At 40.7% G+C, this 24,292-nt stretch overlaps 2 protein-coding genes and 2 long non-coding RNA genes across 6 annotated transcripts; 2 read left to right on the top strand and 2 right to left on the bottom strand.

The window, feature by feature from the left end:
• Positions 1-872: 872 nt before the first annotated feature.
• On the top strand, positions 873-1,876 carry LOC145889876 (uncharacterized). Its single transcript, XR_014399540.1, has 2 exons — positions 873-995; positions 1,223-1,876. It is a non-coding gene; the product is annotated as an uncharacterized LOC145889876 (long non-coding RNA).
• Positions 1,877-1,987: 111 nt separating this feature from the next.
• Positions 1,988-7,203, bottom strand: LOC145890623 (kinase D-interacting substrate of 220 kDa B-like). Of its 3 annotated transcripts, XM_082981742.1 has the most exons (13): positions 7,030-7,203; positions 5,961-6,152; positions 5,678-5,839; positions 4,921-5,359; positions 4,605-4,856; positions 4,217-4,514; positions 3,929-4,120; positions 3,612-3,716; positions 3,330-3,521; positions 3,080-3,204; positions 2,905-3,022; positions 2,614-2,792; positions 1,988-2,476 (listed from the first exon to the last, which is right to left on the bottom strand). In XM_082981742.1, the coding sequence occupies exons 2-13, from the start codon at positions 6,049-6,051 to the stop codon at positions 2,269-2,271; spliced, it is 2,361 nt and encodes a 786-aa protein (XP_082837868.1). In that variant the 5' UTR covers positions 6,052-6,152; positions 7,030-7,203; the 3' UTR covers positions 1,988-2,268. The 3 variants fall into 3 exon arrangements, with proteins under 3 accessions (XP_082837868.1, XP_082837866.1, XP_082837867.1); XM_082981740.1 differs by lacking the exon at positions 7,030-7,203 and having other exon boundaries at positions 5,961-6,431; XM_082981741.1 differs by lacking the exon at positions 7,030-7,203 and having other exon boundaries at positions 2,614-2,768; positions 5,961-6,431.
• Positions 7,204-13,678: 6,475 nt separating this feature from the next.
• On the top strand, positions 13,679-14,666 carry LOC145889783 (uncharacterized). Its single transcript, XR_014399529.1, has 2 exons — positions 13,679-13,801; positions 14,029-14,666. It is a non-coding gene; the product is annotated as an uncharacterized LOC145889783 (long non-coding RNA).
• Positions 14,667-14,795: 129 nt separating this feature from the next.
• LOC145890622 (uncharacterized) lies at positions 14,796-23,588 on the bottom strand. Its single transcript, XM_082981739.1, has 12 exons — positions 23,454-23,588; positions 23,172-23,333; positions 22,415-22,853; positions 22,099-22,350; positions 21,337-22,009; positions 21,064-21,255; positions 16,460-16,564; positions 16,178-16,369; positions 15,926-16,050; positions 15,751-15,868; positions 15,429-15,583; positions 14,796-15,291 (listed from the first exon to the last, which is right to left on the bottom strand). The coding sequence occupies exons 2-12, from the start codon at positions 23,269-23,271 to the stop codon at positions 15,084-15,086; spliced, it is 2,559 nt and encodes an 852-aa protein (XP_082837865.1). The 5' UTR covers positions 23,272-23,333; positions 23,454-23,588; the 3' UTR covers positions 14,796-15,083.
• Between the last annotated feature and the right edge of the window lie 704 nt (positions 23,589-24,292).

Here is a 24,292-nt window from a genome sequence, read left to right as displayed (position 1 = left end):
GTATTTATCAAACACAGAGGAAATATTTATTTAATGGCAGCAACGTCAATGCTTTATAATCGCCCCACACAATGACTCTCAAAAATACTAGGGCTTATTACCATATTTATGTCAACAGAGGAAAATCAACATTACTCTTGACTCATTTGGTGGAGTTTTGTGTGCAAAGAAATATCGAAACAAGGACCGTTTACATTATGTTTAACTTTAACTGCAACGGTTCTATGAATATTTACTGCAAGCGAACCCTATAGTTTTGCCAACCCCAAACCGCTCTTTTTATCTTCCCGCTCCCGGCCATGCGGTATGTAGCGTGACGTAATGTATCCTCCGTTACGCAAGAGCGAGCACGGATCAGGGTTGGCATTGTTGTTCGGTGGGGCTTGACTTGCCGGTGGATGGGGCGCAGAAAGGCGGGTGGCGAAACTCAGTGAAGTGAAAACGCCTCGGAGTGAGTGTCGTCACTTGCTCACACGATCTCCCTGAAGTTGATCAAAGGTTGTGGTGTTTGGTTGTGCCTTCCGCCGGATTAAATTATAAATGAGAGGGGATGGCGTGATCATGAGCATTACTGAAGAAGCACCAAAGCATTATATATAAGACCAATCGAAACGTGACATTTAAAAATAGGTTATGGTTAATGAAAATCGTCAGATGAAAGGACAAACCAAATATTTACTTTTAAAAAAAGAAACCCTTCCGCGCCAACTTTGCGGTCTTTACATCAAACATTTCCACAATGCATGAACGCTAGAATATTCTTCTGATTTACCTGATTAAGGTGGAAAATACTTCAACACAACACCAACGCGATTGACATGGAAAGTTTGAAACGTCGCAATAACTATTTTTTTATTGCACATTTTACAGGCGGTGGTGCGGACATGTATCTTATTCCCGGCACTGGATTCATGCCTGTAGGTGGGGCGGCCGCTCAGGGACTTGCGCGAGTTTCTCTGAAGGAACACATCGAAGATCCAGTGTGTGTGACGGAAGTGAGTTACTTTGTGATATGAACGTCGCTTTTGTGAAAGCAAAGTTTCATTGCTTTGCTGAAATTCTGTGGTTTCGATGTGTTGATTAAACCGGGATCAGGGAGACAAGTACAATTTTCGATGATAACTATCTATTTGCGTTGATACTGATTGCACTGTTATTTGGCACATGTTTTGTAAGCAACGTGAAGCAAAAGCAACAATTATAAATGAATGTAATATCACAGATCTCGTTCATGTTGGGAGTGACGCCGGTGCCCGACCAAATGCCGCCAGCCTTTCAATGGATCTTCAACCAGGACGCTGGTGATGCCATCTCTCTGGTCGCCATGAAGAGAATGGGACGGGGAAAGACATCCACCGTGAACAATCTGGACCAGCTTAAGCAACTGGCGGAAAACGGTGTCTTGTAATCGATTCGGAGCGGAAACTTTTTTTCTAAAACACGTGGGGAGCATCAACCTTTGTTGGCGCTGAGTTAATCTCCACGTTCCCCTGCTTGCCCGTATGCGCAGTTGCAAAACTTTCACTTTCTTGCCGACCTAATCCCCCACACACATTCCGAACCCACTGCAACAGGCACACCGGCCCTTATAGACGCAAATAATAACATTCTAATCCATCAAGAAATGCAACTTCCTACATCGTACAAAGCTTGACAGCATGTGCAAAGTATTAACGCCGAAGAAAATGTAAGCAATCCGTCTGTTATTCCCAACCCCTTTTATTGTGGGGGGTCGTTTGGTGCATTGGACATAGGCGATATAACCCAACAATGAGACGTATATTTATACTTTCCTAACAGCAACTGGGGTGTCTCCGGTTGGTAGCAACCTTGTTTTATATCACTGGTAGTTAATAAAATTCGCACTTTACGTGAATCCAGTAGTTGTTTTAGAGAAAGTTAGACAGGAGTGAAGGGATTTGCACACTATATACCCAAACTATATTTACTCTTGTCCCATGATAAAAAGTACTCTTTCAAACTGAAACTCCGTTTAATATAATTACACATGGTTGCTTGTCAAAGAATTCAACTTTCGGAAACAGAAAAATTCAAATTCAATTCCAGTCGTTGAAAAAAATAACTGGATAACATTTTGCAATTGTAAAATTGGTTGTCCAATGCTTTCTATGTCTTAAGCCGCGAAGATCGCAATACAATTAATATAGACAGTATTTTCAAACAAAATACATAACAATTAATACATGGGTGTCACTACGATGTTAACCGGTAACAAACAACCAAGCTAAAACCCAAAGACAGTTTCCCTTATTTGTTTCCATTTTGCATCTTTGCAATCCTCTGGCGAAAAATGTAATCGAGGTTTGGAGTGAAATTGCGGAGTTCGCAGGCATCTTTCTTCGTCATATTGTTTCCCAACTTCTCAAGGTAGCATTTGAATTTGTCAGCATCCCAGTCATAAGCAATAAGACGCTTGTTTTGATTGACCTCGAGTAGTTCCGGTGCCACGAAACTTCTGGATATTTTGTAATAATATTTTGTCAGAACCTCGAAATGCAGAAAAATATGTGGCTCAAAAATTACTTGTCGCACACAGGTGCGATTTTCAAAGACCACAAGCGGACGAAACCCAAAATAGCAAATATTTCTCACCCGTAAATGACCTGAAGCGACGTTTCATCAGCAATTGATTCAGTTTTCGGCTGTTCACTTTCATCGATCATTTGAAGAATGCTACTCGTGCGATACGGCCACTGGTCCGTGAGCACCACCCAGCGGGCGATGCTCTTAGCCAGGTGTTCGGTTCTCTTGAAGAAATTCAGACCAAAGGCCTCAAACAAAATTTCATAGTTTTAAATATATATGTTGTTTAATTTTTGGATTTTTTTTATCCAAACGCAGCTGAATACTGCCGTCAATAACGCAACTAAAACATTCGTGTACCGGTTTTTGATGACAGTTGATCATGGCCACTGTGAGATTGAGAATGTTACATATATGTTTAATGTTTCTTGGATTGCTTTTAAGATGGGCTGTAACAGCTTCCTCTTTAAATGCGTTCCTTTAAAGTTCAAGTTTTTTTATTTGTCGTGTTTAAATTTGTAAGTTAAACACCTACATGCATGCTATCAAAAATTCTTCTTCTCCGAGCTGTTGTTGTATGTCGTTTCTTGCATTCCTTTCTCCCTCAATTTCTCCTATCTCATTCATCAACCCTTCAATGTACATTTTTGTTTCCATTTTCTGCAAAAATATATCAACACAATGAAACAATTTGTTGTGAATCGGTACGAAAATTTAATAGTTTGACGTTGTCACATCACTTTTACAACCTTGCACCAAAACTTGTATATACAACTTCAATTAACCTCAGGGAGGAAAAAAGGCAGGTCGGTAATCTTTTTGAGATACTCGCGTCCATTTTCATTTTGGTGAAGAACATTTTCCTCGCCATGTTCAACGCAATTTTCGATCACCTGTGGGTCGATTGCGATCATGCAAACGAACGGAGATGTTGTATCACTAAGCAGTATGTGCACAGCTTCAATCACCGACTTCACCTGAAAAGATAGCTTGTTCAATATGTACGTATGTCTTACTATGTGTTATATTATGTCAAATGTATTGGTAGAGGACTGTAAGAGCCATACCTTTTCCAAAGGCGCACGGTCAAGGTCATCAATGGCCAAAATAATTTTATACTTTCTGTTATGTGAGAATGGCAAACATTGGAATAGTTTGCTTATGATGTGGATCTACAAACAAAAAACCTGCTGTAATAGTGGTCATGTTCCGCCTATAATTGCAGACTCAGGCCTGCTGTTGTGTTTTTTTTGTCGTCGTTTTTTAATATATTGGTATACAGTCTGTACAGCAGAAAACAGTCGCCGATGAGTGACGAATAATTACACGAACTTCGAAAAATGTTACCAGCCATTCAAAATAAAGAAAAACGATCAGACTGAACCTCTTTTTTTATTTTCTCTACTACCCCCAGCTCGTCAGCCATGTCATGTTTGATGCCCGACAACGCTGAGTTGATTCGAGAAGTCTGCGAGTGACACATGGCCCACGCAAAGGCAACCATGGAACCGACAACCGGAAGTATGACTGATATGAACGTAAACACGTACGAATCAATTTTAACAGCTTGCGTTTCCTGAAAAAATAAACGTTTTATTCCTGAAAACGTATCTTTAGTTTATCGCTGAAAAAACAGTGGAACTTTGTTTACAGTTAAAGGTTTAACACTTACTGCAATGGCTACTGATGCAACGATGATCACAATCCACGAGATTATTGCTAGAAATACCAATAGCGCCAGGGGCACATTACAAGCAGTTTTTGGAAAATTCCACAGGAGGTATGGAAACCCTTTCTTTGCAGCATTGGTTAATACAATTTGTTGGTTTGCCTCGTCTAAGTTGTCCATTGTGGGATGAGCATAGCTTATCTGAACACCTCTGTTTTCGAGAAATTTAATGGCGGCGTCCGCTTCCAATTTGTGGCTGTATTCTATTTCAAACCATCCATCCAATCTCAAGTCGCTTGCACTGGAATAATTTTGAATACTGTATAAAACCTAATTTTTTTCATTTCCTTAACCGAAATATGAATGTAACTATTGCTTTGCATATTCTTACCTGCGAAGGCATCCAAACCGTTCAAGTGTTGTTTTTTCTTGTTCGTTTATAATTGCAAAAAATCGGGGTCTTGTTGTTGGGTTTTTGTTGTTCGGATCAGGCAAAACTGTCTTGATGTTTAAAAGACGAAGTAGTCGCCACGTAACTCGACCAAACTCAGCTTCCACTGCTTCTGAAATGCTCTTCGCAATACCAGCCCAAGGATTCTCGCTTCTGGCGTAAGCCCAAGCGTTAAACTTCACAATGATGTAACTGCGAACATTAAGACGTTTTGAATTATTTGTACGAATTACAGTTAGCAAATTTGTTTTCTAACTTTTCGGGTATTTTATCTTCTCTACTTTCTCCACCCAGAATCGACATCTCTTCGTATGTGGCGGGTAATTTGGTAAAGGCTGCTATTGAAAGTAGTTTAAAGTTGCTCCAGCCCGACACCCTCATGGGTAGCCGACAGCACCACAACCAGATAAAAAGAAAGACAACCATTATAACAGAAGATCCCAATGCGGCCAAAGCAAGTTTCTGATAATAATCCAAATTGTGGTTTGCTGTCGCATTGGATTTGACCTCTACGGTGGTGTTTCTGTTGTCTGGGGAGGTGTTTTGGTCACTTCGTGGGAGAATTAGGGCCCAGAAACTGAAGATCAAACAGACTAAAGCGACAAGTGAAACTACGATAGAGCAAGCTGTTTTTATGACTTTGTTGCCTCTGCTTTCTGGGGGCGATTTTTTGTCTTGCTTGCAACGCAACTGGTCTGCAATTACAAAAAATGGTTTTAAATAATTTAGCTTCTGGGTTAAGCCCCAATAACGTTAATCATTAAGCTCAAATGAGACGTCGTATCTCACTGGTACGTCGTTTCAACATTGTTGAAGGCATCGCAAGCTTGTAATGCCAAATAAAACGAAAATTCGAATACACGAGTTTGAATTCCTTTCTAAATTTGTTTATTAAACAACTCAATGCTTTATGAAAATTTAGCAAATTTTTACGTCAATAACTTGTCTAATCCTGGTATCTGAACGTTTAGCTTGGTTATTTCGATCAAGTAAGGTTTAGCCTACAAACGTACTTAGGATGCGGTTTACAAAAAAAGATTTCCCGCAGCCCCACCGCCCATAGATGCCTATTGATACAGGAGGTTGCGCCTTTGCAATAGTGTTGGTCAGCATTTCCGCATAAACTCCATATCCGAGATGATCTGTGCCTATGTCGTTATCGACAAGAAGTTCGCCTATTAATACACAAAAATGCTTGATTGATTTGATCCAAAAATTTGTACAAGACAAACTTAAAGATAACCACGGACATGTGCATCATAAGATTTTAAAATTTGTTTGTTCAAACCAACTCACAGAATGGCGTTTGTTCCTCTGCCTGGGCCGCTTCTTGGACCGCTCCTTGGCCTTCTCCTTGGACCGCTCTTTGGACCGCTCCTTGGCCCATTTGTATCGTTATGAGCTTTATCCAAAAGACACCAAATGTTTGGTCACCGTTTTGAAATAATTGTCGTTGGTCGCTGTTTTTTTTTTCAGAAAACAAAGGTCCTAAACAACGAAACTTGGTTGTCATTTCATACATGTTTGTTCGAAAGCGTTTGAATGGCTTAGCGGAAAAAATACTTAGCTGGTATTTAGAACCATATACCCGGATCCCTTAAACCGATATTCTAAGATAAATTCCACCGCCACAAATTTCGTAAATAGTAGTGTAATTTCCTCACTCGTAAATGTCGTTCAATATTATATTGTCTGAGACATTCTCTCCCAGGCGTGGTTTTTATTAATCATTCATAGAATTTAGCGGGCGCGATACTGCCATTGTTACGTGGGCACTGCAACGATTTTATAATAAACAAAACTAAGTGTTGCATAAAGGTCTTATTGTTATGTCACCAAAGCCAATCCAATATATCGTCTTTGCTGCCGTTGGCCCATGTCTGACCATGTCAACGCAAGTTTGCTTTGTCTTCAATGTATGTTGTACAACGTTGTTTAACACTCCTGACTGGCGTGGCCATGTCCTCTCTGACCATCGTTTGCTTTTGCAAGTACTGTGCCTGGCATTCTAAATTCGGTTGCCACGTAAACTGCTTATGTGAAAAGGATTGAAGTTGACATTGCCTGCCTTGTGTCTTCATATTGTCACATGGTAAGAATATAATTGTACATACAATTTGGAAGATTGATTATAGTTCTAAACTAGAAGAAGGGAAATTGCCAAATTCTAGCCCCAAAGCTCAGGTCTTTAAGGGTAAATGACCATAAACTCTAAAGCGAGGAACTCTATACCTAAACTAAACGCTATCTATTGCGGCATACGTTGCATTGGTGGCTCGAGTGAGGACTGCTTCACTTTTACACTTAATAAATAACATTAGCTTTTAAAACTTATTATTAAACAAATAATAACAATTCATCACACCATAAAACTTTTGCCACACTTCACACTGTGGGCCAATACGGAAGTTATTTGATTTCCGCTGTAAACACACAGCTTTGCTAGCTTATTGCATCTGCTGAAGGGAACATAGTAAGTATTACAGTTTGCTACAAATATTCCTACAATACAAACTCGTGCGTTCCACATTCATATATCTCACAAAAGAATACAACAAACCTATATATTACAAATAATTTCAAAAGTAATTACAACCACAGATTATTTAGGACGTAATTTTTCTGTCCTAGTCTTCATGCATATTAAGGAAATGGTTGACAGTGGTCTTGTGTCAAATCAAGGCAGCAATTATGTTCCTTTAGTCATGCTGTCCATACGAACCAGGGTTAAAGAAGAACTTCAGTTATAAGCAAAACACTATCTAACAAACTTTCGTTTCAGGTTATAATCTTTCAGTCTTGTTAAATTAGACAAATATATTTCGCTTTGGTAAAAGCATCATCGGTGTCTATAAAAAGCAAAGCAAGAATTAGGTTTGGTTTAAATAAAAAAAGGCTTTCCACTACCTCACAACATGCCTTTTACACAACTAAAAACCTGCCACATGCAACGGGTGGAAGCGTTGAGAAAACGCGGAAAAGATAAGGACACATGAAACAAATAAAAACACGGTGATGATAAAACACAGGAAAGATAAAAAAACAGTTTCAGCGTTAAAGCAATGCATTTATAAGCAAAAAATAACAAATCTTTAACTGTAAGACTGTTTCCTTAGTTTTTTCAGAATCTAGCCCTCTGGTTGGCATCAGCGACACCAATTTCATATTTTAGTATTAAGTGAAACTAACAGAAGCTTCAAATTGCAGTCAGCTGATTTATTAGTAATCGTGAAAAATCGATTTCGCCTGCACAGGCATCCTCAGTTTCTTATTCAAATAGAATCTTATTCTTAAACTGTAGCGACTTTTTGACTATATCCCCTCATCCCGCCTCGCCCAATTTAGTGTTGACACTCTTGCAATGGCGTCGTGACTTGTAACGTAGGAATACAACCACTATTATATCAGCAATGACAACATAGCTAACCACTTCCGATGAAGTGGGTGTACAGTTTGTACCCATCTAACCCATTGTGAATGCGCACGTTCTGTACGCCTGATTAAAGAGGAAGGAGGACGATTGCTGTTAGATTCAAAAAAGGTTGTTATATGTAGGTTTGCGTGGTAATGTATTTTGCAAAATGACGTGGGTAGACACGCCTGCGCATCAAAACTATAAATCATACGTGCAACTATACAGCTTTGTGTCCTAATGCTTTCTAAAGTAGGAGCACAGTTCAGACGCGCACACCTTTAGTGGCAATGACGTCTTCAAAACGCACTATGGGCACATTTCCGTTTGAAGGTCGAATCCATGCACGCGCTGTGCATTATTTCTTTCAGTTTAAGGCTACCTGGTCAGTTTTTTAAAGATGATCATCATTCTTTCTAAAATTATGAGAGGTGGGACTTTCATTGCTTCATTATTACTATTACGTTATATTTGCAGAAACTGACGATGCCTACACAAGCGAAATCAATTTCCTTGCACCTATATATGATGGCCCTTACAAGGTCGTTCACAAATATCCAAAGACTTTCACAGTTAAAAAAATGGTAAACCTAACGTAGTTACCATAGACCGTGTGAAGGTTGCAATAAGTCTACTTGATCTTCTGCATGAAGAAAGCAACGACAAAAATCAACAACCGTCTTCTTCTGCTCCAGAGTCAACTTCTGGGAAAAGGAAGAATCAACAACATGCAAATACTCCTCACAGTCAACGTGGGGGTTTTACAAACTCCAGGAGAATACAATCAGAACAACAAACTCCATAACATGTGTCCAATACACTTCTAGGAATAAACGTGTCAGACCGTCACGCTACTTACAAGATTACCAATGTGGCATGTAATTTCTTTCTTTGTCGATTGTTTATAGTTTTCTATGTGTCTTTCTGTTGTGTGTAGTCCAGTTGTGTCTACCTTAACTTTCAACATGCGAATCTGCTCTTAGGCGCAGCAGATTGCAGAATATGACATACTGCCTCCGAAGCAATATGTCCATTAAAAGGCACAACAAATGAAGACAAGCAATGCTCGTATCTTCAAGTTGAGTGATCACCACAAAGAAATACCTGCATTAGCTTGTGCTACTACTGCAACAATTACAGAAGACACTTTCTATTTCTTTGGAACCAAAGTCAGAAACTACCTCCAGCTACTAAATGTTCAGTGTGGAATCATACTCTTCATGCTCCTGGAATTGGGAAGTTACAATCTTCAAAACCGATAATCTAGTAGTTCATGACTTCAGATAGGCTACGAGTGCTGTATCGGAAGTTAGAAATGCAATTCTAACTCGTTTCAAGCTGTTATATGATCCTATCTTTCATCAAATGCGATAACGCCTTTTTGGAAGCCGGATAATTGTCAAATCCAGAGAGGCGAATGTGTGTCCAATGATAGAATTTTTGTGTGGCACCGAGTTCACACTATGATGGCCCAGAAGTACGGCCATTCATGCAAACACAAGCCACTGTTCACATCAACAGCGCAGGAGAATCCTTTCGTATCCAAATACCACAAATGGCGAAATCTATTTATCATTGACAGGTGTGTCCAATTGTCTCAAAGCGACTGCTACATGCACTTTCAACAATCTTGTAATCCAAACAACAAACTGCGAATTGCAGTCGCCATCAGAACATTTGAGGTCAATTGTTCCAAGAAAAAAATCTACAAATCTTAATCCCTACACTCTGTCCCTTAACAACCTAGAAAACAATCTACGAGATGAATTTGCTGCACAGCAAGCTGCGGATGTTGCTTTTCTCTAATGTTCCTATATCTACTCTTATAAATTCGTCGAAAACGTTAAGCTTGCTGATGGGTACGCCGCGTTCAGCACAAATAATGTCCGACACACTTACTGAGTTTGGTTGCTTAGGTCGGCAAGTCAAACTCGTAACATCTCTGCGATATGTGAACTTTTTTGCAACATGTTTGTTGCATGTAGAGCTAGAAACGGCGCCCTTTAGCGATGCAACCTTGGTCTGCCAGCAATACGAGAATTAAAATCTTTTTTGAGAAGCCATTTTTCTCTACCGATATCAATGTTCCATCTATATTTTCAAAAATGTCAAGCATACCTTAATGTGTTAATCATGTTGAGTTCAATCGACGACCCGGTATTTAACACGCTTTTATTCATTGCGGTTTACGCGTACGCCACAACACATCACAATCACAGGCAGAGACCGAAGAAACTGCTGAATTAAATAACACACCTGCTCAAATATATCCATAGTTTACAACACCATTTGAAGCTGAACAGACGCTGTAACCAGGGGAGGTTACAATTGTCATTGCATCCTCTTCACATGCATCTCGTTAAATTGTATGCTTGAGTAGTTGTTATGTGTAAATGTGTATTTATCGTCAATATAAAACCACTAAAAAATCATGCAAACCTAATATAAAATGTTATAATTACAAAACCTCAAAATGAAAAAACTTTATGATCTTGCTTTCTTATGTGTTCTCTTCCAGACAAAGCTTTCGCAGAAAATTTTTGTTTTGTGCAACTTCTAGTAACTTGTGTTTCATTGTGTTTGTTTTGACCCAGACTTCGCCGAACACTTATGTTGTGTTTGTCTAATACTCGGCGGGGAGGAATATGCAACGATTTCATAATTTACAAAACTAAATAATGCATAAAGGTCATGTTGTTATGTCACTAAATGTCATATTGTGTGTAATTGCCAGTATATCGTCTATGCGGGCGTTGGCCCAAGTCAGACCATGTCAACGCCTGCCTTGTGTCTTCATATTGGTTCTTGGTAAGAATATTATTGTACACACAAATTGGAAGATTGATTAGTTCTAAACTATAGAAGAAAGGAGATTGCCAAATTCTAGCCCCAAAGTCAAGGACCATAAACTCTGAAGTGATGTTCACCTAGGAACTCTATGCCTAAACTAAACGCTATCTATTGCGGCACACGTTGCAGCGGGAGATACATAACAGTAACATTTTACTTCATTTTGATAAAAAAAAACATTTTGCAACCCGTAATTAATGCAATTCTCCATCACCGGTGGGTCTATTGCGATCATGCAAACAAACGTAAACGTTGTATCACCAAGCACAATGAGCACAGCATTAATTACCGACTCCACCTGCGAAACACAGCTATGTAAATTGTTGGCATATTTTACACTACCCTTGTTGTGAGATTGCTTACAAGTTTAGTAGGATGAAAAGCAATATTCTTTACCTTGACCTACGCAAAAAAACTTGGTTTGTGGAAAAGAAGTGTACCTTTTCCAAAGGCGCGTGACCTGGGTGGTCAAAGGTAAATTTTTTTTATTTCTGGTGATGTGTAAATTGCCCATAAAGGTTTAAATTGATTCTATAGTGACCAAGATACTGTGTAAAGAATACGTGTTTTGCCAATTTGTCATGTGCATCCACCATACAAACATCCACTGCGTAACTCAACGCGTTCAATAGACATTACCGTATGTTGTCAAACAAACAGCAGAAATAAAACGATAAATTTAAATATGAGGGTTAGTAAATAATTCTAAAAACAGGAGCAAGCTTTGGGCAAGTTTACATTGACGCATTGCTAAGTTCGTGATTTAGTACAGGTAAAGATGCTGTTTTTCCGTTAGGTTTGACTTTTTGAGGATTAAATTCGTTAGTCGCGTGGTGGCGCAAGTGAGTGACAAGGTTCGGGCTTGCCAAAGGTTGACACTGTTGCGGAAACAAAAACCCTTGCTGGGTCGGTTTCGGAGTTCGGTCCAAAACTTCAGGGGTGTGCATTGTCTCTAAACCGGTTTCACCAAAGAAATTCCCATTCATGGCGTGTATGATACCCTCAGGTTTTTCGCTGGTCGAAGGATTTAAAGTCGAATCGTTTGTAGGTTGCTCTTTTGCGTTGCTGCTACTGATGTCGGCTAATTCGTTTACAGATAGGAAGTAGTATTCCGGCCATTTTGGCAAATCGCAGTGATTGTCTGCATAAAACCCAAAATAGTACCGTTGTAATAGTTATCCAAATGTTTATGTTTGACTTACAATCCTTGACGCGGCTCCTATGCCCAAGGCACTTTTGCCAAACCGCTCCCTTTGTCACCAAATACTTCACCGAAGAAAACTTAACGTCCCCACATGGAATACCTCCATGGCTTAAACTCACCCAAGCGCTTCGACTTATCGAGGAACTGCGAAACCTTTCGTTTTGTTCACTTGTTGTGCAGTTCTCGGCGACTTGCTAAAAATAGAGTCAACTAAAAAGTCACTGAGAGGGCATGGGAGTTATCGTGACTTATAACTATACTAAAGCCAATGAGTTTCCAATTTCGCGCCATAGGCAAAGGCGAAAAGTTGAAGACGCGATTAGAAACCGATTTAATATCGCTACACAGAAGCAATTAAAGGAGGGGCAGTTTTTAATACGTACGCTCTCTATTGTCTGCGACCGGGACTGTTGGAATTCGCAGAAGGAACGCGACCTCCAATGGCTTTACCCCGAACGAGACAAAAATTGCGATTGACGCCGTGCCATATTTATGCTTGGCTGCTGTTCAGTTGAGTATATTGTGGGCCCACTCTTTCAAGCTTCGCCGGACAATAAAGGATGCTATGACTTAATTGCTTCCCCTCTGCACCCGATATTGCAAGCCCTTTACTCCTTTGTATTGCCGTCGTGATAACGCGAGGTGGTGAATAAAAACATTACCACGAATCGTTTGTATTTATCAAACACAGAGGAAATATTTATTTAATGGCAGCAACGTCAATGCTTTATATAATCGCCCCACACAATGACTCTCAAAAATACTAGGGCTTATTACCATATTTATGTCAACAGCGGAAAATCAACATTACTCTTGACTCATTTGGTGGAGTTTTGTGTGCAAAGAAATATCGAAACAAGGACCGTTTACATTATGTTTAACTTTAACTGCAACGGTTCTATGAATATTTACTGCAAGCGAACCCTATAGTTTTGCCAACCCCAAACCGCTCTTTTTATCTTCCCGCTCCCGGCCATGCGGTATGTAGCGTGACGTAATGTATCCTCCGTTACGCAAGAGCGAGCACGGATCAGGGTTGGCATTGTTGTTCGGTGGGGCTTGACTTGCCGGTGGATGGGGCGCAGAAAGGCGGGTGGCGAAACTCAGTGAAGTGAAAACGCCTCGGAGTGAGTGTCGTCACTTGCTCACACGATCTCCCTGAAGTTGATCAAAGGTTGTGGTGTTTGGTTGTGCCTTCCGCCGGATTAAATTATAAATGAGAGGGGATGGCGTGATCATGAGCATTACTGAAGAAGCACCAAAGCATTATATATAAGACCAATCGAAACGTGACATTTAAAAATAGGTTATGGTTAATGAAAATCGTCAGATGAAAGGACAAACCAAATATTTACTTTTAAAAAAAGAAACCCTTCCGCGCCAACTTTGCGGTCTTCACATCAAACATTTCCACAATGCATGAACTCTAGAATATTCTTCTGATTTACCTGATTAAGGTGGAAAATACTTCAACACAACACCAACGCGATTGACATGGAAAGTTTGAAACGTCGCAATAACTATTTTTTTATTGCACATTTTACAGGCGGTGGTGCGGACATGTATCTTATTCCCGGCACTGGATTCATGCCTGTAGGTGGGGCGGCCGCTCAGGGACTTGCGCGAGTTTCTCTGAAGGAACACATCGAAGATCCAGTGTGTGTGACGGAAGTGAGTTACTTTGTGATATGAACGTCGCTTTTGTGAAAGCAAAGTTTCATTGCTTTGCTGAAATTCTGTGGTTTCGATGTGTTGATTAAACCGGGATCAGGGAGACAAGTACAATTTTCGATGATAACTATCTATTTGCGTTGATACTGATTGCACTGTTATTTGGCACATGTTTTGTAAGCAACGTGAAGCAAAAGCAACAATTATAAATGAATGTAATATCACAGATCTCGTTCATGTTGGGAGTGACGCCGGTGCCCGACCAAATGCCGCCAGCCTTTCAATGGATCTTCAACCAGGACGCTGGTGATGCCATCTCTCTGGTCGCCATGAAGAGAATGGGACGGGGAAAGACATCCACCGTGAACAATCTGGACCAGCTTAAGCAACTGGCGGAAAACGGTGTCTTGTAATCGATTCGGAGCGGAAACTTTTTTCACTAAAACACGTGGGGAGCATCAACCTTTGTTGGCGCTGAGTTAATCTCCACGTTCCCCTGCTTGCCCGTATGCGCAGTTGCAAAACTTTCACTTTCTTGCCGACCTAATCCCCCACACACATTCCGAACCCACTGCAACAGGCACACCGGCCCTTATAGACGCAAATAATAACATTCTAATCCATCAAGAAATGCAACGTCCTACCTCGTACAACGCTTGACAGCATGTGCAAAGTATTACCGCCGAAGAAAATGTAAGCAATCCATCTGTTATTCCCAACCCCGTTTTGGGGGTCGTTTGGTGCATTGGACATAGGCGATATAACCCATCAATAAAACGTCTATTTATACTTTCCTAACAGCAACTGGGGTGTGTCCGGTTGGTAGCAACCTTGTTTTATATCACTGGTAGTTAATAAAATTCGCACTTTACGTGAATCCTGTAGTTGTTTTAGAGAAAGTTAGACAGGAGAGAAGGGATTTTCACGCTATATACCCAAACTATATTTCATAGTGTTAGTTACTCTTGTCCCATGATAAAAAGTACTCTTTCAAACTGAAACTCCGTTTAATATAATTACACATGGTTGCTTGTCAAAGAATTCAACTTTCGGAAACACAAAAATTCAAATTCAATTGCAGTCGTTGAAAAAAATAACTGGATAACATTTTGCAGTTGTAAAATTGGTTGTCCAATGCTTTCCATGTCTTAAGCCGCGAAGATCGCAATACAATTGATATAGACAGTATTTTCAAACAAAATACATAACAATTAATACATGGGTGTCGCTACGATGTTAACCGGTAACAAACAACCAAGCTAAAACCCAAAGACAGTTTCCCTTATTTGTTTCCATTTTGCATCATTGCAATCCTCTGGCGAAAAATGTAATCGAGGTTTGGAGTGAAATTGCGGAGTTCGCAGGCATCTTTCTTCGTCATATTGTTTCCCAACTTCTCAAGGTAGCATTTGAATTTGTCAGCATCCCAGTCATAAGCAATAAGACGCTTGTTAGGATTGACCTCGAGTAGTTCCGGTTTCACGAAACTTCTGGATATTTTGTAGTAATATTTTGTCAGAAGCTCGAAATGCAGAAAATTATGTGGCTTAAAAATTATTTGTCGCACACACGTGCGATTTTCAAAGACCACAAGCGGACGAAAGCCAAAATAGCAAATATTTCTCACCCGTAAATGACCTGAAGCGACGTTTCATCAGCAATTGATTCAGTTTTCGGCTGTTCACTTTCATCGATCATTTGAAGAATGCTACTCGTGCGATACGGCCACTGGTCCGTGAGCACCACCCAGCGGGCGATGCTCTTAGCCAGGTCTTCGGTTCTCTTGAAGAAATTTAGAAAAAGAGTTAAAGTTTTTCGCTTCAGACCAAAGGCCTCAAACAAAATTTCATAGTTTTAAAAATATTTGTTGTTTTTATTTTATGATTATTTTTTATCCAAAAAAGCAGCTGATTACTGCCGTCAATAACGCAACTGAAACATTCGTGTACCGGTTTTTGATGACAGTTGATCATGGCCACTGTGAGATTGAGAATGTTACATATATGTTTAATGTTTCTTGGATTGCTTTTAAGATAGGATGTAACAGGTTCCTTTTTTAATGCGTTCCTTTAAAGTTCAAGTTTATTTATTTGTCGTGTTTAAATTTGTAAGTTGAACACCCACATGCATGCTTTCAAAAATTCTTCTTCTCCGAGCTGTTGTTGTATGTCGTTTCTTGCATTCCTCTCTCCCTCAATTTTTCCTATCTCATTCATCAACCCTTCAATGTACATTTTTGTTTCCATTTTCTGCAAAAATATATCAACACAATGAAACAATTTGTTGTGAATTGGTACGACCAAATTTAATAGTTTGACGTTGTCACATCACTTTTACAACCTTGCACCAAAACTTGTATATACAACTTCAATTAACCTCAGGGAGGAAAAAAGGCAGGTCGGTAATCTTTTTAAGATACTCGCGTCCATTTTCATTTCGGTGAAGAACATTTTCCTCGCCATGTTCAACGCAATTTTCGATCACTCTTGGGTCGATTGCGATCATGCAAACGAACGGAGATGTTGTATCACTAAGCAGTATGTGCACAGCTTCAATCACCGACTTCACCTGAAAAGATAGCTTGTTTAATATGTACGAATGTCTTACTATGTCGCATAATATGTCAAATGTTTTGCAAGAGGATTGCAAGAGGCTTACCTTTTCTACGGGCGCACGGTCAAGGTCATCAATTGCCAAAATAATTTTATACTTTCTGTTATGTGAGAATGGCAAACATTGGAATAGTTTGCTTATGATGTGGATCTACAAACAAAAAACCTGCTGTAATAGTGGTCATGTTTGCGTATAATTGCAGATTCAGACCTACTGCTGTGTTTTTTGTCGTCGTTTTTTAATATATTGATATACAATCTCTACAGCAGAAAACAGTTGCCGATGTGTCACGTGTAACATACGTCACAGAAATCAGTGCTTGTACTTCGTAATGTTTTGTGTGCAGCATTGCACAGGTATTTCATAATTCATTACGTTGGCAGCATTGCACAAGCATTTGCAAGCCCGTAACCATGCGAATGAAATATTTCCCAAGTTTCAACTCAAATGACAAACCTACCGAATGTTCTGAACGTGTGAACCAGTGACTCCCCAGCACGCGTGAATCATCTATATCCGTTCCCACACATAATCTCGATGTGTACTGTATTTTATGTTCTTGTATTATATTACTTCGACCGTTTGGTGATATCACGTGACATTATTGACCAATCCGCGCTCATAATGGAGAGCGTAAAAGAGCCCAGTGGGTACCAGTAAATGCATTCTATTTGAATAAGTCTATTCTATCGTAATTCCATTCATTGACAAGACACTGCTATTATTACTGAGACTCTACAAGCTATTCGCCGGCTTGGGTTTTATTCACAGAGCCTGATAATGAACTGTTTATTTGGATTCAGCGGCTGGTGAGAACGAGGCAGAAGCAGGTTTAACAATCGAAGAGGCTCAATTCGCGCTCAAGCTATCGAGACCCTGTTAAATATCTCTGAGACACTTAGAGTTATTTACAATAGTGCCCCGTCTTCGGCAACTCCCTTGAAATCAAATTGGAGAAGCAGACGTCCTTCACCAGCCAGCAGACCAAGATACCCGGCAAACCGTCAAGGAAGCCCGTACAACCCCAAGCGACCAGCACGCCAAACCAGGCGCCCAGGTGAACATTTGTCACCAACTTCTCAAACCTTTTTCGATCAGGAACGCCGGCTGTATTCCCGCCCGGTCAACAACTCGACAGCGGACACCATCTTGTCACGCGTACTAGGGTACCACCTACGACCACCTTCAACATCTCCCCCACAACGCAACATCAGGACCGAACCACGTTCACCACTTGGACCAGCGGACCTGTTTCCACAACAAGGAAGACGCCCCACTTATCACTTTGGAACCGGACAGAACAGCGAAGGAGGTCGGAACAACCGCATCCCTGCACCACGAGAGGTACAATAGTCATTGATAATAACAAAAAAAACGAACAATTCAAAAACTGTAAGCGCTCGCACACGCATTTATTTGTTTATTGATGACCAAATTTTATATTGCATGATCATTTTTTTCTGTTCAATGTGTACATTGTGTTTGGACCTAGGTCGTTAGGGAAATTTTTCTAAACTAGTATAGTTTAGCGCCAATTGTTTGTCCGGGAAAAAAACGGCCTGTCACCCCCAAGGGGAAACTATTACGATTCAGACTGCAGTTGCAAAAGCCTGTTGTTTTTGGCAAATTGCAAATTCACGCAAACGCCTGGTGTTTCGGCATTTGCATCTCATTTCCCCAAACCAGCATATTGCTCCAGTCCAAATTTTTTCATCAATCTTTGTGTTGGGTTTAAACCTAACAACTTTGTGTTGGGTTTAAACTTAACAAACAACCACGTTGAGTAAATTCATAAAGGAAGCCACTTTTTCGCCCGTAAGTAAGCGCACGCGCAGTAAAACCGCAATCTCAATCGCTCAAAGCCCGACCGTCGCCATGGCAACAAGCGAAACAGATATTCAGATAGTTTCGCCGCATAGTGTTTCATCAGAAACAAATCAGTCAATGCCCCCGGCGTCCAACCACGTTAACGCCGCAAAAGAAACGCAACCACAGCCGATGGTAAAACAAACTTTCCAGCTCGCTAGGTTTTGGCCTAACGCCCAAAGGCATACGCAATACTTTAAAAATGCGGATAGACAATTTCAGAAAAAGGCAATTACCTCGGATTATGGTAAATTCGATTTTGAGTTAAAAAGTTTTTCAAAAGACTAAACCCTGCAGTTCCAAAACTTAATTTCGCAGGCCTCTGTGACCGACACGCCGTATCTTACCTTTAAGAAGGCATTAATTGAGCAAGCTGCCTGATTGGGCGCCCAAATTTGGCGAACGGACATTTCAAATCTCATCCAACAGCCTGACGAATTCCCAAGTGTTTATTTAAATCGTCTGGCAAACGCATGTGCTGAAAAGCCGCATACAAACCCATTAGCACGAAAATTAGTGTTAAACGAATTCCTGCAACGCATGTCAACAGAAATTCAAACCTTGATTAAGTCACAAAATCCCGATACATCACTAGATGATATTGGAATTTTAGTGGACAGAATTTCGGATGCCGCCCCAAATGCACCACACGACCGCACGCAGGCAAACGAAATGCAACGTTTAACAAGCCAAATACAGGAATTGCTAACTACGTTTCAATCTTCAGCTACAGAACAGGCCACGCCAAAACCGAATTATTCAGATCGCCAAAATTATCAATATTACAACAGGTAAGAACAACCGTTCAGGCGTGACCGGTTTTAGCAACACCATACAGCACCGCAACGCGCACCCGGAAGCTCTCATCAGCTGTTTCAGCAACAGCAGCAGTACTGTTTGCAGCAGCTGCGCAAGCAATTTTCGGGCAATCCCCCAAATAGACAGGGTTATAATTCAGACTTGTGTTTTTACCACGCGCGTTTCGGTCCCCGTGCAAACAAATGCACCCCTCCCTTGCCAATGGAAAGGCAATTAACAAGACATCCCTCCTTGTACATAATTCTATTATTAACCATGTTTTGGTGCACCGGCACAACTGCCCTCCATTTCAATTTGCGCATTTGTTCGCCGCAACAAGTGCGGAATATGAGATATTGCCCCCGAACCTGCTCAACATGACCAAAAAATGCCATGTCATTGCTTCCTATAAACATATCGATTAAGCAAGATAACTTTGTCGAAGCTTCGAACATTCTATATAATGTTCCTATAGGAACCCCTAATTACCCGCTTAGGGATCTCGACTCCATTCTCGCGTCACTGGCACAGACCAAACTGCAGAATGAACGGTTAGACTCGTATTTTGGAGGCAACAGGATTTCTCTAAAGCATCGGATGTGGCAAACTTGCGCATCTCAAGCAACATCCATTCAGTACTTAAACAAACGTTATTAATGACCCTCTCTTCGATAACATACCCATTTTGGAACAGTATCTTGACTATTTTAGTCATGTTATCCTTAATTTGGGGTGTCATATTAACAGGTTTTGCAACTAAGCATGTCTGGCTACGCCTATACCCACGTGTAAGACCAACTATTGCTCATTATATAGCACGGGCTCGGACAAACTTAAATCCCTTTAATAGGAATGAATCAGGTAACGAACCTGAAGCACCAGTACAAAACGAGACTGAAAATAATCCTTCGCATGCATTGTACCCTGATTTACAAAACGTAAATGCCCAGCAAGAACCAACCGTACCTCCTACTGCATAGGCGCATGGCCCTATCTATTGACACAAGCAGATCAAATATCTTTAAATGTGTGAAGCATTCCCACATTGTTATTACCCCAACGACATTACAATGATCCTTTGTGTATTTGCATGTAATTGAATGTTTGTTGTGACTTTTCCTTGTGCACCATTATGACCAAGTTTTCTCTATTAATAACATACCAAAATTGTGTATTATATAATTTTTCGCACCCCACCATTGGCATTTTACTCGCTCAATCGCATTAACTGACTTCTAAATCGCCTACAGCTGATGTTATATTCATCACCTGCAAATCTGAGGGGAAGTATTTGTAACATACGTCACATAAATCAGTGCTTGTATTTCGTAATGTTTTGTGTGCAGCATTGCACAGGTATTTCATAATTCATTTCGTTTGCAGCATTTGCAAGCCCGTAACCAAACGTATTAAATATTTCCCAAGTTTCAACTCAAATGACAAACCTACCGAATGTTCTGAACGTGTGAACCAGTGACTCCCTAGCACGCGTGAATAATCTATATCCGTTCCCACACATAATCTCGATGTGTACTGTATTTTATGTTCTTGTATTATATTACTTCGACCGTTTGGTGATATCACGTGTCATTATTGACCAATCCGCGCTCATAATGGAGAGCGTAAAAGAGCCCATGCAGTGTGTACCAGTAAATGCATTCTATTTGAATAAGTCTATTCTATCGTAATTCCATTCATTGACAAGACACTGCTATTATTACTGAGACTCTACAAGCTATTCGCCGGCTTGGGATTTATTCCCAGAGCCTGATAATGAACTGTTTATTTGGATTCAGCGGCTGGTGAGAACGAGGCAGAAGCAGGCTTAACAATCGAAGAGGCTCAATTCGCGCTCAAGCTATCGAGACCCTGTTAAATATATGTGAGACACTTAGAGTTATTTACACACGAGAATTACGATAATTACACGAACTTCGAAAAATACTATAAGCAATTCAAAATAAAGAAAAACGATCAGACTGAACCTCTGTTTTTATTTTCTCCACTACCCCCAGCTCGTCAGCCATGTCATGTTTGATGCCCGACAACGCTGAGTTGATTCGAGAAGTCTGCGAGTGACACATGGCCCACGCAAAGGCAACCATGGAACCGACAACCGGAAGCGTGATGAATATGTACGTAAACACGTACGAGTCAAAACTAACAGCTTGCGTTTCCTGAAAAAAAAACATTTTATTCCTGAAAACTTGTCTTCAGTTTATCGACATTTTGTTTGCAGTTAAAATTTTAACACTTACTGCAGCGGCTATTGATGAAAAGATGATCAGAATCCACGAGACTAATGCCAAAAGTACCAACAGCACCAAGGGCACATTACATGCTGTTTTGGGAAAATTCCACAGGAGGTATATTACTCCTTTCATTGCAGCATTGGTTAAGTCAATTTGTTGGTTTGAAACGTCTGTTTCTTGGTTTGTTTGGTGAGTTTCTTGGTTTGTTGTGTGAGTTTCTTGGTTTGTTAAGTTAGTTTCTTGGTTTGTTGAGTTAGTTTCTTGGTTTGTTAAGTCAGTTTTTTGGTTAGTTGAGTGAGTTTCTTGGTTTGTGAGGTCAGTTTCTTGGTTTGTTGAATGAGTTTCTTGGTTTGTTAAGTTAGTTTCTTGCTTTGTTGAGTCAGTTTCTTGCTTTGTTGAGTCAGTTTCTTGGTTTGTTAAGTCAGTTTCTTGGTTTGATAAGTCAGTTTCTTGGGTTCTTGAGTCAGTTTCTTGGGTTCTTGAGTGAGTTTCTTGGTTTGTTAAGGCAGGTGCTTGGTTTTTTTCTTGAACTTTCTCCAATTTGGGACAATTATAGCTTATCTCACGTTTTTTATTTTTGAGAAATTTAATGGCGTCTTCTGATTCCAATTTGTGGCTGTATTTGATTTCAAACCATTTCCGTCCGTCTTCAGATGTACAATTACTTTCAGCACCCAATCTGGAATAATTTTGAAAACAGTATGAAACCTATTTTTTTCATTTCCTCCACCGAAATATGAATGTAACTATTGCTTTGCATATTCTTACCTGCGAAGGCATCCAAACCGTTTAAGTGTTGTTTTTTCGTTTTCATTTATTCTTGCATAAAATCGTGGGCTCGTTGTTTGGTTTTTGTTGTCCGGATCTGGAAAAACTGTCTTGATGTTTAAAAGACGAAGTAGTCTCCAAGTAACTCGACCAAACTCAGCTTCAACAGCTTCAGAAATGCTCTTCGCAATACCAGCCCAAGGATTCTCGCTTCTGGCGTAGGCCCAAGCGTTAAACTTCACAATGATGTAACTGCGAACATTAAGATGTTTTGAATTATTTCTACGAATTACTGTTAGCAAATTTGTTTTCTAACTTTCCAGGTATTTTATCTTCTCTACTTTCTCCACCCAGAATCGACACCTCTTCGTATGTGGCGGGTAATTTGGCAAAGGCTGCTATTGAAAGTAGTTTAAAGTTGCTATAGCCCGACACCCTCATGGGTAGCCTACAGCACCACAACCAGATATAAAGAATGACAACAATTATAACCGAAGATCCCAATGCGGCCGAAGCAAGTTTCTGGTAAAAATCCAAATTATGGTTTGCTGTCGTATTCGATCTGACCTCCTTGGTGGTGTTTCTGTTGTCTGGGAAGGTGTTTGGGTCACTTCGTTGCAGCAATAGGGCATATAAACTGACGAACAAACAGGCCAAAAAGACAAGTAATAGTACAGCAGAGCAAGCTATTTTTTTGGTTTTGTTGCCTCTGCTTTCTGGGGGCGATTTTTCGTCTTGCTTGTAACGCAACTGGTCTGCAATTACAAAAAGTGATTTTAAATGATTTAGTTCCAGTGTTAAGCCCCAATAACTTTAATCATTAAGCTCAAATGAGACGTCGCATCTCACTGGTACGTCGTTTCAACATTGTTGAAGGCATCGCAAGCTTGTAATGCCAAATAAAACGAAAATTCGAATACACGAGTTTGAATTCCTTTCTAAATTTGTTAATTAAACAACTCAATGCTCTATCAAAATTTAGCAAATTTTTACGTCAATAACCTGTCTAATCCTGGTATCTGAACGTTTAGCTTGGTTATTTTGATCAAGTAAGGTTTAGCCTACAAACGTACTTAGGATGCGGTTTACAAAAAAAGATTTTCCGCAGCCCCACCGCCCATAGATGCCTATTGATACAGGAGGTTGCGCCTTTGCAATAGTGTTGGCCAGCATTTCCGCATAAACTCCATATCCGAGATGATCTGTGCCTATGTCGTTATCGATAAGAAGTTCGCCTATTAATACATAAAAATACTTAATTGATTTGATCCAAAAATTGTTCAAGACAAACTTAAAGATACCCACGGACATGTGCATCATAAGATTTTAAAATGTGTTTGTTCAAACCAACTCACAGAATGGCGTTTTGTCCTCTGCTTGGGCCGCTCCTTGGGCCGCTCCTTGGGGCGCTCCTTGGGGCGCTCCTTGGCCTTCTCCTTGGGGCGCTCCTTGGGCCTTCTTCTTGGGGCGCTCCTTGGCCTTCTCCTTGGGCCGCTCCTTGGCCTTCTCCTTGGGGCGCTCCTTGGCCTTCCCCTTGGGGCGCTCCTTGGCCTTCTCCTTGGGCCGCTCCTTGGCCTTCTCCTTGGGGCGCTCCTTGGCCTTCTCCTTGGGCCGCTCCTTGGCCTTCTCCTTGGGGCGCTCCTTGGCCTTCTCCTTGGGGCGCTCCTTGGCCTTCTCCTTGGGGCGCTCCTTGGGGCGCTCCTTGGCCTTCTCCTTGGGGCGCTCCTTGGGCCTTCTCCTTAGGGCGCTCCTTGGCCTTCTCCTTGGGGCGCTCCTTGGGCCTTCTTCTTGGGGCGCTCCTTGGCCTTCTCCTTGGGCCGCTCCTTGGGGCGATCCTTGGCCCTCCATTTGTATCGTTATGAGCTTTATCCAAAAGACACCAAATTTTCGGTCGCCGTTTTGAAATGATTGTCGTTGGTCGCTGCTGTTTTTTTCCAGTTAACAAAGGTCCTAAACAACGAAACTTGGTTGTCATTTCATACATGTTTGTTCGAAAGAGTTTGAATGGCTTAGCGGGAAAAATACTTCGCTGGTATTCAGGACCATGTACCTGGATCCCTTAAACCGATATTCTAAGATAAATTCCACCGCCACAAATTTCGTTCGTAAACAGTAGTGTAATTTCCACACTCGTAAATGTCGTTCAGTAATATATTGTCTGAAACATTCTCTCCCAGGCGTGGTTTTTATTAAT

This window comes from Ascidia mentula, chromosome 2 (assembly GCF_947561715.1).
Source record: "Ascidia mentula chromosome 2, kaAscMent1.1, whole genome shotgun sequence".
Lineage (NCBI taxonomy): Eukaryota > Metazoa > Chordata > Ascidiacea > Phlebobranchia > Ascidiidae > Ascidia > Ascidia mentula.
Note: the sequence above shows the minus strand (reverse complement) of the source record. Positions and strands in the feature narration are given on the sequence as shown.